The sequence below is a fragment of the Pleurodeles waltl genome, chromosome 4_2 (assembly GCF_031143425.1).
Source record: "Pleurodeles waltl isolate 20211129_DDA chromosome 4_2, aPleWal1.hap1.20221129, whole genome shotgun sequence".
Classification (NCBI taxonomy): domain Eukaryota; kingdom Metazoa; phylum Chordata; class Amphibia; order Caudata; family Salamandridae; genus Pleurodeles; species Pleurodeles waltl.
Window position 1 is genome coordinate 949,650,185 of NC_090443.1, and position 17,313 is coordinate 949,667,497.

General features: G+C 44.9%; 1 protein-coding gene across 1 annotated transcript in view; it reads left to right on the plus strand.

Moving 5' to 3' along the window:
• Positions 1–17,313, plus strand: part of POMGNT1 (protein O-linked mannose N-acetylglucosaminyltransferase 1 (beta 1,2-)) — a 217,391-nt gene that overhangs the window by 60,469 nt on the left and 139,609 nt on the right. The window contains exon 9 of the mRNA XM_069232761.1: positions 10,242–10,312. Coding sequence (XP_069088862.1) covers positions 10,242–10,312 — 71 coding nt within the window. The remainder of the gene's footprint in view (positions 1–10,241; positions 10,313–17,313) is intronic.

A 17,313-nucleotide genomic window follows, 5' to 3' on the forward strand; every position in this document is an offset into this window, starting at 1 on the left:
GAAGCCAAACAAGCTGAGGCTGAAAGAGCAGCCAAACAGATTGAAGCTGAAAGAACAGCCAAACAAGCAGAAGCTGAAAGAACAGCCAAACAAGTGGAAGCTGAAAGAGCTTTGGCTGAAAAGAAACTATTGTTGGCTCATGAACTGAGTCTCAAGGAGCTGGAGATCAAGGCAAGACAGTCTGAATCCAGCAATAATGGTGGCAGCATACAGACCGGACCTGCTGGAGAAAAGAAGGTTCGTATACCCAAAAATGTGGTGCCCAGTTTTGTGGTGGGAGATGACATAGATAAATGGTTAGCTGCTTATGAAGTTGCACTAAGGGCTCATGAGGTTCCTGAAGGGCAATGGGGGGTAGCTATGTGGGGTTATGTGCCGCCATTGGGGAGGGACACACTTCTCACATTGGATCCACCGGATCAAAACACATACCCACTCCAGAAAGCCACTTTACTTGCCAAGTTTGGGCTGACCCCTGAGGGATACCGTCAGAGGTTCAGGGACAGCACCAAACAAACCACACAAACATGGGTAGATTTCTTTGATTTCTCTAGTAAGGCACTGAATGGATGGGTGCGGGGCAACAAAGTAGCAGATTATAAAGGTTTATATGACTTGATCCTGAGAGAGCATATGCTTAATGTTACTTATACAGATTTGCGCCAGCACCTAGTGGATAGTAAGCTGACTGATCCCAGGAAGCTTGCTGAGGAGGCGGACCTCTGGGTTAGTACCAGAGTGTCCAAAAAGGTACCTGGGGGGGACTCCCACAAAGGTGGTCAGGGTTCCCAACAGAAGAAAGAGGGGGGAGATAAACTTACAGATAAGGAACTCTCTAAAGGCCCCCAAAAGAATTCCCAGGGAGGGGGTGGCAACCCTTCCTTTTCCAAATTTGGGAAAAAGCCAGGGACATTTGACAAGTCAGGAAAATCTAGCCCCAAATGCATGGAGTGTTACCAATATGGTCACTACAAAGGCGATCCACAGTGCCCCAAGAGGGCACCGTCCACTACCGGACAGGCACCTGGGTTGACTAGTGTAGCACTCGGGGGGAGATGGACCCAGATAGCTGTGGGGGACAGGTAGAGATTTCCCTAGTGTCCCTGGGAGAAGGAGAAATGATGTCCAAGGTCCACATGCCTAAAAATACTTCCAAGTACCGGCAGTGGGTCCTCATTGATGGGCAGAAGGTGGAGGCTCTGCGTGACACAGGAGCCAGTATGACTACTATCAAGAGTCAGCTGGTGTCCACAGAGCAGATAATCCCTAATACATTCCACCAGGTCATAGTCTCTGACAATCGCGAGAGTCACCTACCGGTGGCTCGGGTTCCCTTTGAGTGGGGGGGGGTCTCTGGTACTCTGAAAGTAGCTGTGAGTCCTGCCATGCCTGTAGATTGTCTGTTAGGCAATGATCTAGAGCATACTGCTTGGAAAGAAGTAGAGCTCAGATCTCACCTGGAGATGTTAGGGTTACCTGAGTGGGTCTGCATGACCACCCGGTCCATGGCTGACCGAGAGGGAAGTCAAGGGCATCTGGAGCCTGGAACGATGGCCCAGAGAGCTGCCAAGAGGAGGGACGAGGGGCGCGGGAAACCGGCCCCAGAAGTTCCCACAGTGGCTGACGGGGCTCCTGAGGAGGAGACTCCCGAGCCAACTGGGGAAGACATTGCCACCCTAGGTGACTTACCTGAGCTTGCTGGCTGGCAAGTCGAGGGTGGACCCACTAGGGAGGAATTCTGCAAGGCGCAGAAAGAGTGTCCCACTCTAGAAGGGTTGAGGAAACAAGCCTTAAACCAGGCAGCAGGTGACGCCTCTGGCAATCACCACCTATATTGGGAGAATGATCTCCTCTACAGCGAGCCTAGGGTTCCGGTCTTTGGGGCAGCACGTGTGCTGGTGGTCCCCCAATGTTACCGAGCCTTCCTACTGGGTCTGGCTCACGACATTCCCCTGGCAGGACATTTGGGACAAGACAAGACCTTCAACAGGCTTGTCACCCACTTTCACTGGCCCAAAATGAGGACACACTCAGACAAATTCTGCAGGGCTTGTCCTACCTGCCAGGCTAGTGGTAAAGCAGGAAAGAGGGTTAAAACCCCCCCTGATTCCACTTCCTGTCGTTGGCACCCCCTTTGAAAGGGTGGGCGTCGACATTGTTGGCCCCTTGGACCCCAAAACTGCCTTAGGCAACAGGTTTATCCTGGTTTTGGTGGACCATGCCACCCGGTACCCAGAGGCAATCCCTCTGAGGACCGTAACTGCATCGGTGGTAGCCAGAACCCTGATGGGGATATTTACCCGTGTGGGATTCCCCAAGGAGATAGTGTCTGACAGAGGCACTAACTTCATGTCCGCGTACATGAAGCATCTGTGGGATGCGTGTGGTGTAACCTACAAGTTCACCACACCCTATCACCCCCAGTCTAATGGGCTTGTGGAGAGATTCAACAAGACCCTGAAAGGCATGATTGGTGGCCTCCCTGAGGCCATGAGGCGTAAATGGGACGTCCTCTTACCATGCCTTCTCTTTGCTTACAGACAGGTCCCCCAGAGGGGGGTAGGGTTCAGTCCCTTTGAGCTTCTCTATGGGTACCCCGTCAGGGGACCCTTAAGCATTGTCAAGGAGGGATTGGAGAACGCTCCAAAGACACCCCCTCAGGACGTGGTCAGCTACATGTTGGCCCTCCGCAACCAGATGACCCGCTTCTGGAAAGAGGCCCAAAGTAACCTGGAGGCCAGTCAAGAGGTGATGAAACAATGGTATGACCAGAAGGCCACTCTGGTAGAGTTTCAACCTGGAGACAAAGTGTGGGTAATGGAGCCAGTAGAGCCCAGAGCTCTCCAGGACCGCTGGTCTGGCCCATTTGAAATAAAGGAGCGGAAAGGGGAGGCCACTTACCTAGTGGACCTCCAAACCCCTAGGAACCCCCTAAGGGTGCTCCACGTGAACCGACTAAAAGCTCATTTTGAGAGGTCGGAGATCAACATGCTTCTGGTCACAGATGAAGGAATGGAAGAGGAGAGTGAACCTCTCCGTGACCTCCTCTCTGCCCAAGAAGGTGATGGGTCCGTAAGCGGGGTCATTCTGTCTGACTCCCTGACTCTAAACCAGAAAGGAGACTGCTATGAGCTGTTGGAGCAGTTCTCCCCCCTCTTCTCCCTTACTCCTGGACTGACCCACCTCTGTGTTCATGATATTGACACCGGTGACAGTCTCCCTGTGAAGAACAAAATTTACAGGTTGTCAGATAAGGTGAAGGCCAACATCAAGGAGGAGGTCTCCAAGATGTTGATGCTAGGGGTTATTGAGAAGTCCAGTAGTCCCTGGGCCAGCCCAGTGGTGTTGGTCCCTAAGGCTACTGCCCCAGGCGCGAAGCCAGAACTCCGGTTCTGCGTGGACTACCGGGGTCTCAACTCAGTCACACGGACTGATGCTCACCCCATCCCCCGAGCTGATGAGCTCGTGGACAGGCTAGGCGCTGCCAAGTTCCTGAGTACGTTTGATCTTACTTCAGGGTACTGGCAGATCGCCCTGACTGAGGGGGCTAAGGAAAGGTCCGCCTTTTCCACCCCTGACGGCCATTACCAGTTCCGGGTGATGCCGTTTGGATTGAAAAATGCCCCCGCTACCTTCCAACGGTTGGTTAACGGGGTCCTGGCTGGCAAGGATGCCTTCTGTGCAGCCTACCTGGATGACATAGCTGTCTACAGTTCCAGCTGGGAGGAACACCTGCTCCACCTCAAGGAGGTGCTTCAGGCCCTGCAACAGGCAGGCCTGACCATCAAGGCTAGTAAGTGCCAGATTGGGCAGGGTTCCGTGGTGTACTTGGGACACCTAGTAGGTGGTGGCAAGGTGCAGCCACTCCAGGCCAAGATCGAAACTATCAAGGCCTGGCAACCACCTCGAACCCAGACTGAGGTGAGAGCCTTTTTAGGCCTCACCGGATACTACCGCAGGTTTGTCAAGGGCTATGGTACCATTGTGTCCCCCTTGACAGAACTCACGTCCAAGAAGCAACCTAGGTTGGTGAATTGGACAGAGGCTTGTCAGAAAGCCTTTGACGCCCTGAAGGAAGCCATGTGCACGGCCCCCGTGCTCAAGGCCCCTGACTACTCCCAGGAATTTATCGTGCAGACAGACGCTTCAGAGCATGGCATAGGGGCAGTTCTAGCACAGCTAAATGAGGAGGGCAGAGATCAACCGGTAGTCTTTATTAGCAGAAGACTATTACCACGGGAACAGAGGTGGAGTGCTATTGAAAGAGAAGCTTTTGCTGTGGTCTGGGCACTGAAGAAGCTGAGGCCCTACCTGTTTGGGACTCACTTCCTAGTTCAGACAGACCACAGGCCCCTCAGATGGCTCATGCAGATGAGGGGTGAGAATCCAAAACTCTTGAGGTGGTCCATTTCCCTACAGGGGATGGACTTTACGGTGGAACATCGCCCAGGGGTTGACCACGCCAATGCTGATGGTCTCTCCAGGTACTTCCGCCTTAGCGATGAGAGCTCCCAAGAGGTCGGGTAGCTCTCCCCACTTTCAGCTGGGGGGGACACATGTTAGACCTGACAGCCTTAGGGTAGTCACCCCTAACTTTTTGCCTGCCTCCCTCCACTTTTGGGATACTGTTTTTGCTGGTTTTTAGACTCTGCGCACTTTACCACTGCTAACCAGTGCTAAAGTGCATATGCTCTCTCTCTGTAAACATGGTAACTTTGGATCGTACCTGATTGAACTATTTAATCTACTTATAAGTCCCCAGTAATGTGCACTCCAGGTGCCTAGGGCCTATAGATTAAATGCTACTAGTGGACCTGCAGCACGGATTGTGCCACCCACTTAAGTAGCCCCTTTTCCTTGTCTCAGGCCTACCATTGCTAGGCCTGTGTGGGCAGTTTCACTGCCACCTCGACTTGGCATTTAAAAGTACCTGCCAAGCATAGAGCTCCCTTTTTTCTACATATAAGTCACCCTTAATGTGTGCCCTGGGTATCCCCTAGAGCAGGGTGCTGTGTAGATAAAAGGCAGGACATGTACCTGTGTAGTTATATGTCCTGGTAGTGTAAAAAACCCTCAATTCGTTTTTGCACTACTGTGAGACCTGCTCCCTTCATAGGCTAACATTGGGGCTGCCCTCATACACTGTTGAAGTGGCAGCTGCTGATCTGAAAGGAGCAGGGAGGTCATATTTAGTATGGCCAGAATGGTAATACAAAATCCTACTGACTGGTGAAGTCGGATTTAATATTACTATTCTAGAAAGGCCACTTTTAGAAAGTGAGCATTTCTTTGCACTTAAATCCTTCTGTGCCTTACAATCCACGTCTGGCTAGGTTTAGTTGACAGCTCCTTGTGCATTCACTCAGACACACTCCAAACACAGGGTACTCAGCCTCACTTGCATACATCTGCATTTTGAATGGGTCTTCCTGGGCTGGGAGGGTGGAGGGCCTACCCTCACACAAAGGACTGCCACACCCCCTACTGGGACCCTGGCAGACAGGATTGAACTGAAAGGGGACCTGGTGCACTTCTTAGCCACTCTTTGAAGTCTCCCCCGCTTCAAAGGCACATTTGGGTATAAAACAGGGCCTCTGCCCTACCTCATCAGACACTTGCTGGAGAAGAAACCGGAACCAGAAACTACATCCTGCCAAGAAGAACTGCCTGGCTGCTCAAAGGACTCACCTGTCTGCTTTCTACAAAGGACTGCTGCCTTGCTGTTGCCCTGCTGCCTTGCTGAACTCTTGTCTGGCTGTGAAAGTGCTCTCCAAGGGCTTGGATAGAGCTTGCCTCCTGTTCCTTGAAGTCTCAGGACAAAAAGACTTCTTCCTTTCACTTGGACGCTCCGTGCGCCGAAAATTTCGACGCACAGCTTGTTTCGCGGCGAGAAAAACGCCGCCCACCGACGCTGATCAACGCGACGCTCTCGGGACGATCGAGACTTCGACGCACAACCTCGCAAGGACAACGCCGCCCGACTTTCCAGGAGAAATCGACGCGACGCCTACCGTGAACGCGAAACTTTGACGCACGGCCTCGCAAGGACAACGCCGCCCGACTTCCGAGGAGAAATCGACGCGACGCCTGCCGTGAGACCAAAATTTCGACGCACGGCCTCGCAAGGACAACGCCGCCCGACTTCCAAGGAGAAATCGACGCGACGCCTGCCGTGAGATCGAAACTTCGACGCGCAGTCCCGCAGAACGACGCGCAGCCAGAAAACAAGTAGGAGAATCCACGCACAGACCCGGGACATCTGGTAATCCCCGCGATCCACGAAAAGAGACTGTCTGCGCGCCGGAAAACGACGCCCGACTTCCCCGCGTGGAAAAGAACGACGCAAGTCTTTGTGTGCTGAGGAGAAATCGACGCACACACCCTTTTTCCACGCATCTCTTTTCCTGTGGCCCTCTGAAGAGATTTTCCACCTGAAACCAGGTACTTTGTGCTTGAAAGACACTGTATTGCATTCTAAAGACTTAAGACACTTTATATCACTTTCCTGTGATAGTTCTACAATTTTCCATTGCATCTTTATTCTTTTTGACCTACAATTATCTTGATAAATATTATATATTTTTCTAAACACTGTGTGGTGTATTTTTGTGGTGTTATATGGTGGTATTGTATGACTTATTGCACAAATACTTTACACATTGCCTTCTAAGTTAAGCCTGACTGCTCGTGCCAAGCTACCAGAGGGTGGGCACAGGATAATCTTGGATAGTGTGTGACTTACCCTGACTAGAGTGAGGGCTTTTGCTTGGACAGAGAGTAACCTGACTGCCAACCAAAAACCCCATTTCTAACAGTCTGCATTACTATTGCTCCTTCAGGATGGTGTGGCCTTCCAGGGGTGTAATGCTAGACCCCTGCAGTATCTGCGGCCTAACACCTCAGGCCCCCATTCATCCCAAGGCCAATGAATATCAATGAGATATAGGAAACTCAGAAGCCCTCATCGCATTCCACAGGGGACCCCATCATTATGTGCTCCGTCACTATAGCTCTCTTATGTGAATCTGTAGCTCTCGAACTATTGCCCCTTTTGCATTCAGATTTAATTGTACTATCCTGTTTGCAAAGCCAGTAAGGCGTACCTAACATCAATCTGACCTTAATTACTAGAAAATGTTTTTAATTGAGGATTGAATAGTAAAAGTACTAGATGTCTTATCTTCAATAAAGTACTTCAGTGTAGGGCACCGTTCTACAGGGACATGCAAAGCATCTATGAATGACCCAAGAAGCCCAGTAACAATAATGTCCTCTTTAGTATTGGACTTGCACCTAAGCTGTTGAGGTGTGAACGGCTGGTAGACACCAGCACGGGCAACCTACTGTACTCCGTTTTCTAAAACGTTTTCCAGATGAACTGAAGCTTTCCTTCCCCTCGCCACCATTTCGGTAATTATGTACTGTTTCCTTCAATAGTGGTGTTGCTAATTAGGTAATGTGTTAATTTAATGACTTAAGCAAAGTGTCTTAGACTGGTTAGTTTTGTGTTCTCTGAGCTAGTGTTGACCAATCTTCATCCGTTTTTAAAAACGTATTTCAAATTAACTTGGAGTGAAAACATTTCCAGTAGTTTAACTTGATTAACATGTTTAGTCACTGGATCCTGAAAGGAAGTTTTTTTTTTTTTTTTTGTTTTTTTTTTTTTGGTAATCTATTTTCATAAGACCCATTACCTATCCCTCTAATTTAATATCACTGAAATTCCTCTCCAACACCACTCAGAATGACCGGGAACAAACTCTCACTACGTGGAGAACAAGCAAAATCGCTGCTTCAATTATGGCAGTTAAGCAACAGTTCGAAAACTGGGGTATACGGCTATCACAACCACTATCACGTTATCCTTTTCCCCTACTGTTAAATCTGAAAAGTGAACCAATAAAAAAAACCGAATCACAGGCCCGCAAGCGCGGATGGGGCCCGGACGTCGGGGAAGCGGAACAGCTTCAAACCAAAAGGGGGGAAAAAGATTCAAACACCTCTATTGACCCCCTAGCTGTAGGGAATGGTCTACAAGACGAATGGAGATGGATGGCATGCACCCTAAACTCAAGGAGAAATAATTGACCCACCATACGTAATGCACCAGACACAGATCAAAGGCCGACCGTTACTATTATGTCCTGGAACATTGCGGGAGCAAAAGCAATTATTTCAGAAGGACTTACAGCAATGCCCAGTTGCAACTACTCGATAATAGTGCTGCAAGAAACATGGCTGGTAGACCCGATAGAACTAGGAGGCTATTCTCTACACCACATTGGAGCTGAAAAATCAAACAAATCAGGCAGGGCAAGCGGTGGTCTAGCCACATACATCTCTACGGCACTTCTGGTCACAACAGAACAGCTGGCCTTCTCATCAACGGACTTACAGGCAATAAAAATCAATTTTAGTTGCAACCGTCACGCTCCACTAATTATCTTTAACATCTACGCCCATCCGCGGAAACATCGCAAAGTACTTCTCTTCGAGAAGTTACAACAAAAGGTAGAAGAGATACGGTGCGCTAATCCAGCATGGGACATCTTAGTAACAGGCGACTTTAACAGCAACCTGATATATACTCCAGAACCGGACGAGCAATTGGCAGCAGAAAACGCAATTTACCATCAACACATATGAAACTGGATACAAGGGGCAAACAATTGGTCGAGGCCTTAGAACATCTGAGTATGAGGGTGCTAAACGGCAGGGTGAAAGGTGATGTCCCACCCAGCTTTACTCATCATAGTGCAAAATCGGCAACTACAATTGACTATACTGCCGTCTCTCTTCCCCTTCTGGCACATGTTAAAAAATTCAAAATCATACCTACTCTTCACAGTGACCACTCGCTTCAGCACATAGAATTGGCTTGGAACGCTCCGTGTTTTCTTCCAGCCATAAATGAATTGGGTACAGTTGCCTCTGTCAATCTAAACGGCTTGTTCTGGACGGAGTCCTCTTTACCACAGCTGTGCAAAAATATAAAAACCCTGCTTCAATCAACAGCATGCCAAGATCTCTCAGCTGGGGAAGTGTGGGCCAGCTTTCTACAGTTAGTACCATCACTTGGCTCGGCCAGGCGTCAAGCACAAAATCACAACCGGAGGCCACTAACTATCCCACCAAATATCTTAGAATTAAGAAAGGATCTGAGACGTAAACTCAGATCCACAAAAGATAAACCTCCTACAGAGTCTTTATGTGCCCAAATAAAAACCCTTTGGAAAAATTATAAGAAACAGCTATGGTAAATACGAACCCAAAAGGAGGATGATTTCTGGCTCAAATTACTTTTCAACTTAAGAAAGGCTAATACTAGAGAATTCTGGATGTCAGTGAATGAAATAGACCATAAGGCAAGAGTAATAAACTGTACTTCAATTTCAGAAGATAAATGGGTGGATTACCTGTTAGACATCTTTTTTAAGCCAACTCCTCCTGTAGAAAATCAGCAACTGAAGGCTTCGCTAAAACCTACAGACCTTCCTCAGAGTGATATGAGATTCAGTGCCAATAAAGTAGCCCAGGTGATCAGAAGGAGCCGTAGGGACGGAGCTCCCGGCCCTAATGGTCTCCCCCAAGCCATAGTCAAGGCAGACCTCTATTACTGGTCAGCCACTCTGTCAATATTATATGCTGAAGTCGAACGTAACAGTACCATTCCTGATAGTTGGAAAGGATCCATCATTAATCCTATATACAAAGGAGGCAGCAGTGATTGTCACTGTGGGCACTCCAGCTAGGATGGCCCTTTGTGATTGAGGCTAAGAGGCATCATTTCCTGCTACTCTGACAAGGTTTGTCTCTGATAAATTAAGTGCAATATCCTTCTTTTTCAAGTCACACACTACATCCAAAAGCTTCACACTTGCTACTGTGCTACAATAAGGTGGATTCCCCCCTCCCACCCTGATCTCTTTCATCTCTGAAAAGTTGGGACTATGGGTAGAAAGGAACTTGACAAGGATCTAGAAGCTTCTGTCTGGTGTTTAATGAGTGCAAGGGCTGGCCCACAGCACCACATATATATTTCACCTACTCAGTTCGAGTAGTCCACACTGCATCTGTTCCTGCAATCCAAATTGTCGGCTGTCCAGTGCTTAAAGTGAATTCCTGTGTTAATTTGGACTTCCATGTTATTTTCATGATGCTTCTTTGGGCCAACACTGATGAGACATCTATACATGCTGAAAACCTGAGACGCTTTTCAATGTGATGTCGTTTATTTGCAGATCAAGGACAACAAGGTGACTAACGTTCCAGTTGCCGTGATTGCTGGAAATCGACCTAACTACCTTTACAGGTGAGCTTCAAAACTTTGCCATTAACCATTTTCCTTCAGTGAAGGTGAGGACAGTAGTTTTGTAAAGATGGATTCAAGGCTGTATATAGAGCTACTTTGACTGAACGTGCCCTCAAAACTATGAACTATCTTGCTGCTAAATGGAGGCCACAAGTTACCTTTGAGCTGCGATTAAAACTATTTTTAATTTATAGCCAGTCCAGCATTTTTTTTTTTTTCCTGAATTTTCCAACAGCTACTTTGTCTGAACTCCCCTTTGAAGTGTTTGTCCCCTCTGCCTGAGGATTAATTAAAATTAATTGATATGCTAATGGTTTCACACTACCGTTACATTACAGTTCCCGCCATTATATCAGCTGAGGCTATCGTGCTGGTTTATGGATGCCTTGGCAAGAAAGTTCTTAATGTAAATCCCTAAACAACATAGACCATCAGTTAATAGTTTAAAGATCAGTTATGCCGGTGAACAGCATATCCGTGTGCTGCTCCTTACTGTTTGTGTGTATGAGTGAGCTACTGACAAATTCAAACCAGCATTGGCAAAGCAGTGGGCCTGGTGTTTTGGCTTCAATGCTTGTTTTGTCATGGTTTCTGCAAAACTTTCTTACTCCTCAATCTTAAAAAAATAAATAAATAAAAAGTTGACTAAAAGTAATTAATTATTGGTCTCCAAAACACATTGCATTGGTAGTCCCTTATACTTAAGGAAACTCCTCTGTATGCCTGATGTGCTCCTAGAAAAAGGACAGAATGCAGCCGCTCACAGTAAAGTTAGACATTAGTTGAAGTGGACTGGCCCATTGCTCCATGATTTATGCTATAATGAGCGGAAGAAAAATGTCAATGGCACAATAACAGACCAATGGATGAAGAGGGCTTATTGAAAGCCCCTATAAGTAAGTATATTATATATATAGAAGTATAGTGCAATTAAAAGGCTTTTTAACTATTTGTTGGGGTCTGTTTTTGTCAGAAAGACTGAGCCATGTGCTTAATAATTATGACATTGAATTCCGTAGCCAGAAACCATTTCACATATCCTTTGATCACTTCCTGTCCTGCTGCAAGCAAGTTGTTCCTTTGGCACTTCAGTTCTTTCCTATCTTGGAATGGTAGCCACTTGTTCTAGGCCACAAGATGAGAAGCCTTTGTGCCACTGTAACTTTTCTTCGTTGTCATGGAATGTTAATTAGCCAAGAGGAGGTGCTGCTTCGAGCAGCAGAACACCGGTGTGGACAGAACCTTATTATTGAGTATTGTGTGGAGACTTTCAGCAGTGAATTGGAGTGATGTTGTTTTAAGTTTCATAAAAACATAAATGCTCGCAATCTGCTTGCCTACTGCAGTGATTGCTTCTGGGATGGGATTTTCTGTACAACAGCATTGAACTGATGTTCACAGCTCTGGTCACGTCATTCGTTGGGCCACCTCGGACAACTCTACTCCAAGAGCCTGTTACTGTTGTTTTCGTGGCGACAGGACCCATCTGTTGAAATCCCTCCTCCTTCCCTCGTATCTAACTGTACAGAATTGAAATTTCCATAGCAAGCTGCTGCTGAATTACATGTTATTCAGGAGTTAGCATAGTCTCGCCAAGACTTCTAGCACACCTCTGCCTTCCCAAAACCGGTGGAAGAGGTAAACATTTCTTCATCTTCAAGTGTGGCAGATGTGCTTTTTGATTGTAACATACTACTGCAGCACTAATACACTAGTGCTTGCAGTGCACTATCTTATCTGTTCACTGTTTTGCACAGTAGTACTGCAATGCATCCGCTCACGCACTGTAGTAAATAGAGCTACTTCTCACCCCTGTTAGTGGGATAATCCTGCACCCCCTGCCCACACTCTGGATCCTGCGTGTGCATGTGTGTGAAGTGTCTGTTGGGGGAAAGAGGGGTGAGGGGTGGTAGAAGGGGAAACCAAATACAATATGCCAACTTTGCATAACATCCCCCATTACATGAAAATCTTTGGAAAAGAACACATTAGGTCGCTAGTTTGTAAAGGATCTACATCCCCATTTAAAAGCACTCAGAAATCAAGCATATTTCTTAGGTTTGCATATGTATGTGGGGGAGGTATAGCCATAAATTTACTACCAAAACAGGAACCATCTAAGGTATATTATTTATTTCCACTCACCCCAACTAATTCTGAGGCAGTAGGAAATAAACAGCTTTCTTGACGTTTGAAAGGGGTAGGGGCACTGTTGGGAGATTGCCACACACAAGTGATCTTGGTAAATATGTAAAGCAGTATGATTGCACATAGACCTGGGTGTCTAGGCCAGAGGTCTTTAACTTTTTCAGTAATAAGAGCAACTTATGTTCAAGGAAAACTATCCACGCCTACTAATAACACTAGTGTTGTAATCGTGATTATATTAGGAAAGAACACATTATGGGCGACTCAGAGCAAGATTACCAACAGTGATCATCTCAGTGCTTCAGGCACTGTTGCCAGCACTAATGTGACAAAGGATTTATCAATCTGGAATGCCAATATCGGGGTAATACATAAAGGCTATAACTGCCATGCCCCTGGCGCCAAGGTAAAATTATAAGGAATCTGTCCTCTTCAGTGCTGCAGGACTTACTTCTCAAATATCAGCTCTAAATATATTTTAGCAGTTCAGCCATTTATTTTTAAAAATCAGTAATGAGTGCTGACAGTTTATAGGTTTTTCTCTTAATCACACACATACACTTTTCAATTCTGATATACATATATAGTCAAACACGCAAAAACGTCCAGTTCAATAGACTGGATTGCTACACAAGAGCTCCTTCTAGGTAGCTGAGAGCTACCAGTAGTTCACAAATCACCCTGAGAAGCCGGAACTAGGCTCTGCAGTTTTATGGCACCCTTACCTGGACAGTTTAGTCTGACGGCAGTTTGTTGGTCTGCTTCCCTGAGATCAATGCATGCCATAGGGACATGCGCATACTACTTTAATATTTACCTAGGCATATTAGTTTGATTGTATACTTACCTGGGAGTTATAGTTTTTTCCATTTTGCCACAGCATCCTAGCCTTTTACCTGGCCTTCTAATTGTTATATGTGCCTGTTACCTTAATTGTGTAATTCCCTGGGTATTGACAGTGTTGCTTATGGCATGATAGACAGTAGTGTGTGCTGAATGACGTAGTGACAGCTATTCTGCTGACCTATATGGTTTGGGCTTGCAGTTCCTGATTGCGTATTAATATGTAAATAATCTATTTAGTGCTATCGCTTTTCATTGTTACGTCATAACACCTGCATTTCAAAATATCATCTTTGTTATCTCTAAAGACACACAATAAGTATTCTGTGAGTTGAGTATTTAAAAAACACTCTCCAAGGCTTTCATATGTTTATTAACCTTGTGCTGTGAAACATCACACTTCACCCAACATAAAAAGATTGCAGATTGGCACAAGGTCACGATTTTGTTCTGGCAGGATGCATGCAGGCATCTTAATTGTCTCACTCGTCCTTTTGTTGATCAGTGGTCTGGTGTCATGCCATTTCACGGTAATGCTGAGCCAGAGTCATGATGTCCCTTTGATCCTGATTTGTACAAAGCCTCCTAGGAACCCAAAATTTTGCATTATCTTCTCTCTGTGATTCTCCCATTTCCTTTTTACATGTGGAAGTGGAAGAAGAGACTTGAAAGGCTTCTTTCGTGCACTCAACCATGCAATGGTCATCTTATCATTCTTGGACCTCTTACTAGAGAGGTTCATGGTGTGTAGGGACACTTGAGACCATGGTCGTCTGGGCGAAGAAGGATGCAACTTGCCTGCCCCTTCTGCCTTGGTGTAGGGCTAAGCACTGGTTTTTATTTATTTATTTTGTTTCAAAAGAAGAGCCTTGGTAACTTAAAAGGAAATCGACCCAATCCAAGATGGATGCCTTTTGGTGATATTTTATAAGGCAGTGTGTGCTGCTTGTCCTTGCCTTGTAGCAGTTCAATGCTGTATATATATATATTTTTTTTTCTTTTTCTTTTTTCCAATCGTTTTGTCCCTTATTACTATGCCCCTCTGTTATTCCTTTATTTTATACAAATCACAGTTCTTTAGCAATTATCTTTTTCCAATACATATACATTGAGGGATTGAGTCAGCCCCTTGGATGTAAATCTCCAGTGTCTGCTTTTGCTTCAGTGGCCTTCCTATTTTTTTTTACCCACCCATGAACATTTCAGTCTTAGTGTTGCGATTGGATTAGTTGTATCCTTCCAGTCCTTGTGCGTGGCAATAGAAATAACAAACACCGGCATCTCCTCTTCTACACATACTTAGCTGCTCTTTGAAGTGACGGCTCAACAAAAGCAAGTCTTTAGGAATGACAGTACAACGGGCAGGAGAGACACTCCCTTGGGGAAAAACTCTACATTACATTGGGAGCTTACAAGCTCTTGACCTTTGAACAAGGCTATGATAATGCTGCAATTCCTGTCCAATGTGCGTTGAACTGTGCATCCTTATGTAGCAGCTTCAAACATTTACCTAACTATGCCTACAATGCTTACTTTCTATACTTACCTCCTATTTATATGAAGTTCTGCCTTCCTCTGGATGTGATTTGCTGAGTGCTTTTGAACCAATAATCACTTTTATTTTCTTGCACAAAGGTGTGTATCAGTCAGACTATTTTTATTTATTTGTTTGTGTGTAGGTTTGTGCACAGGTGCCAATTTGCTTTTTAACTTATATTTTCTGATTTCTCTCCTTATTTTATTTTTTTAATTCCTGATGATTTTTGTGAGTTTGTTTTACTTCATAACAGAAATCATAAAAACAAAATCTGGAAATAACTGAAATCTAAGTTAGTAGATTGTAACTAAATGTTGAGGTATTTCTTACATCTTCAGTGGCTGCTCCAGTAACAAATCTATTGTCTTAGAGTTGTGGCAGGGTCAGACATTAAGTCTGTTTGAATCACTGCAGACATCTGAAAATAGTCCTGATTATACTAACAGGCTTTGTTGCACTGACTTGTCAGGTGTTGAAATATCTTAGTATTTTAATGTAGCTGCAGCCTCTAGGTCACGGTTTATTAGAGGGCCTGATAAAAGCTCACTGTTTATAATAAGGACAGTGGTTACTTGCTGCCTTCACACCCCAATCATTCAGGAAGTGGCCCAATACCTACTACTTTCAGGGTCTGCCAACTTCTTCCTTCGGCCTTTTCTTGAAAGATCTTCTACAGTAGATAAAGTAGCACTGGAAGTCTGCTCATCACCGCACAGTGGTTTGTATTACTATCACAATGTTCTGCAACTCCACATAACCGTAAATAAACCGATGTCTCTTCTGCATGTGGATGGCACCACTGACTTCATTTAGTTATAAAATCCAGATGGGTAACTGCATGAGGTGGATTTTTTTTTAAAGATTGTCTGCTCAATCTCAATGATTTTCTTGACTCAGTTGACTGACTATTATAATTAAATGCTTGCAGAAGAAGACTGGACCATGCAAATCATAATTGATGCTCCACTCTGGGAGAAACCAATGAGATCTTTTACTACTTTAGTGCCCTTGTCAATTAAGGACTGACCCATCAAAAGGTGGGTTCTACAAATGGTACCAGCATTATGCAAGAATCTGATGGACTGTGACAAAAATGCAGTTCTACAAGTAATCCGATTGCAGGATAACTAACAAGTTCAAAACATCATCCGGTGAAACCAAAGGCCGCATGGACCTTAAATGAACTTTGAATTGCAGTTTCAGGGATTTGTCAATCCCTGCCCATCAAGCATAGTACTGGATTAATGAAGCAATTGACACATGGAAGTGTAAAACCACAATAGACCTAGATAATGTGATGATGTATTTTGTTTTACCAGATTTTAATTCCTAAATGATAGTGTTTAGCCTCAGTTACATTTGTGGGAACATAGTACAGCGTTACACGACTACAATAGGATAATTGTTATTGCAAGAAGATATGAGTGTGGTTTCTAATGTTCAGAATATATAATCAGCTGAAGGATGAGATGAACATCTTGAAGATCTATACAGAATATTAAAATAAATAACTGCAGAGAGGTAATGAGCTAAATGTAATAGTCCCTGGTTATCCAGGAGTGAAAGAGACTTGGGTCTAAAGAAATGGGGCTTTGGAGTCCCCATATACTCTTAAGAACTAGCTAGCATGAATGAGATTTCAGAATTTCTGGCAAACAAATCTCCCTCAATGCGGAGAGAGGAAGACCCTTATAACAGATAATTTACTCCGCTTATAGGGAAACACTAGAATGAGAAACCTATTGCTATTCTTAAAGGCTTGCAAAAAATGATTTCAACTGCACATTTGCATACACGAGACACCAAGCCATACTTGGTGATATTCGTAGTTTTAAGTCCAACAGAATACATGTATATGGTGTACAATGAAGGCTAGACTACACCAATTGAGCACAAATCACATTCGTATTCAGTAGTAGCAGAGTTTTTCTCTCCAAGAAAATTGTCATTGCAGTTCTGATAAGACCTTTAAGAGCACCCACCGAATGAGATGGGAAAATAATTGGTGTGATACCCAGATCTTCATTGGAGGCTAACATTAAAGCAACCATCCAAAATACCTGTACTTTACATTTGTGCTGGTTTCTATGGTCTGTCAGTCCAGCAACTGTGAATGTACAATTCTGTTATGATCCACCATTAAAAATAAAGTAATATCAACCAACAGTTCCTGAGACATTGGATTTTAAAGCCACTGTTAGAATATTGCGAAATGTTTTACACAGATTAGTCAGCACAGCCTGCAGTGAGCACTAAAGTGTTGGATGTACTTTGCAGCCATCGCTGCTATACAAGGGTTGTTCAGAATTCAAAATAAGTTACGTGCATATGAACTCCTCGGATAATCCAACTATTCAAATAACAGAACTAAGTGCTCTCATCTTAGCTTTCCAAAAAGCTAGTGCTTCAGTATCTATATTAATATTATAGGACTAGTCTTTTTTTTGTTAAAAACAGCATAATGTTGATTTAA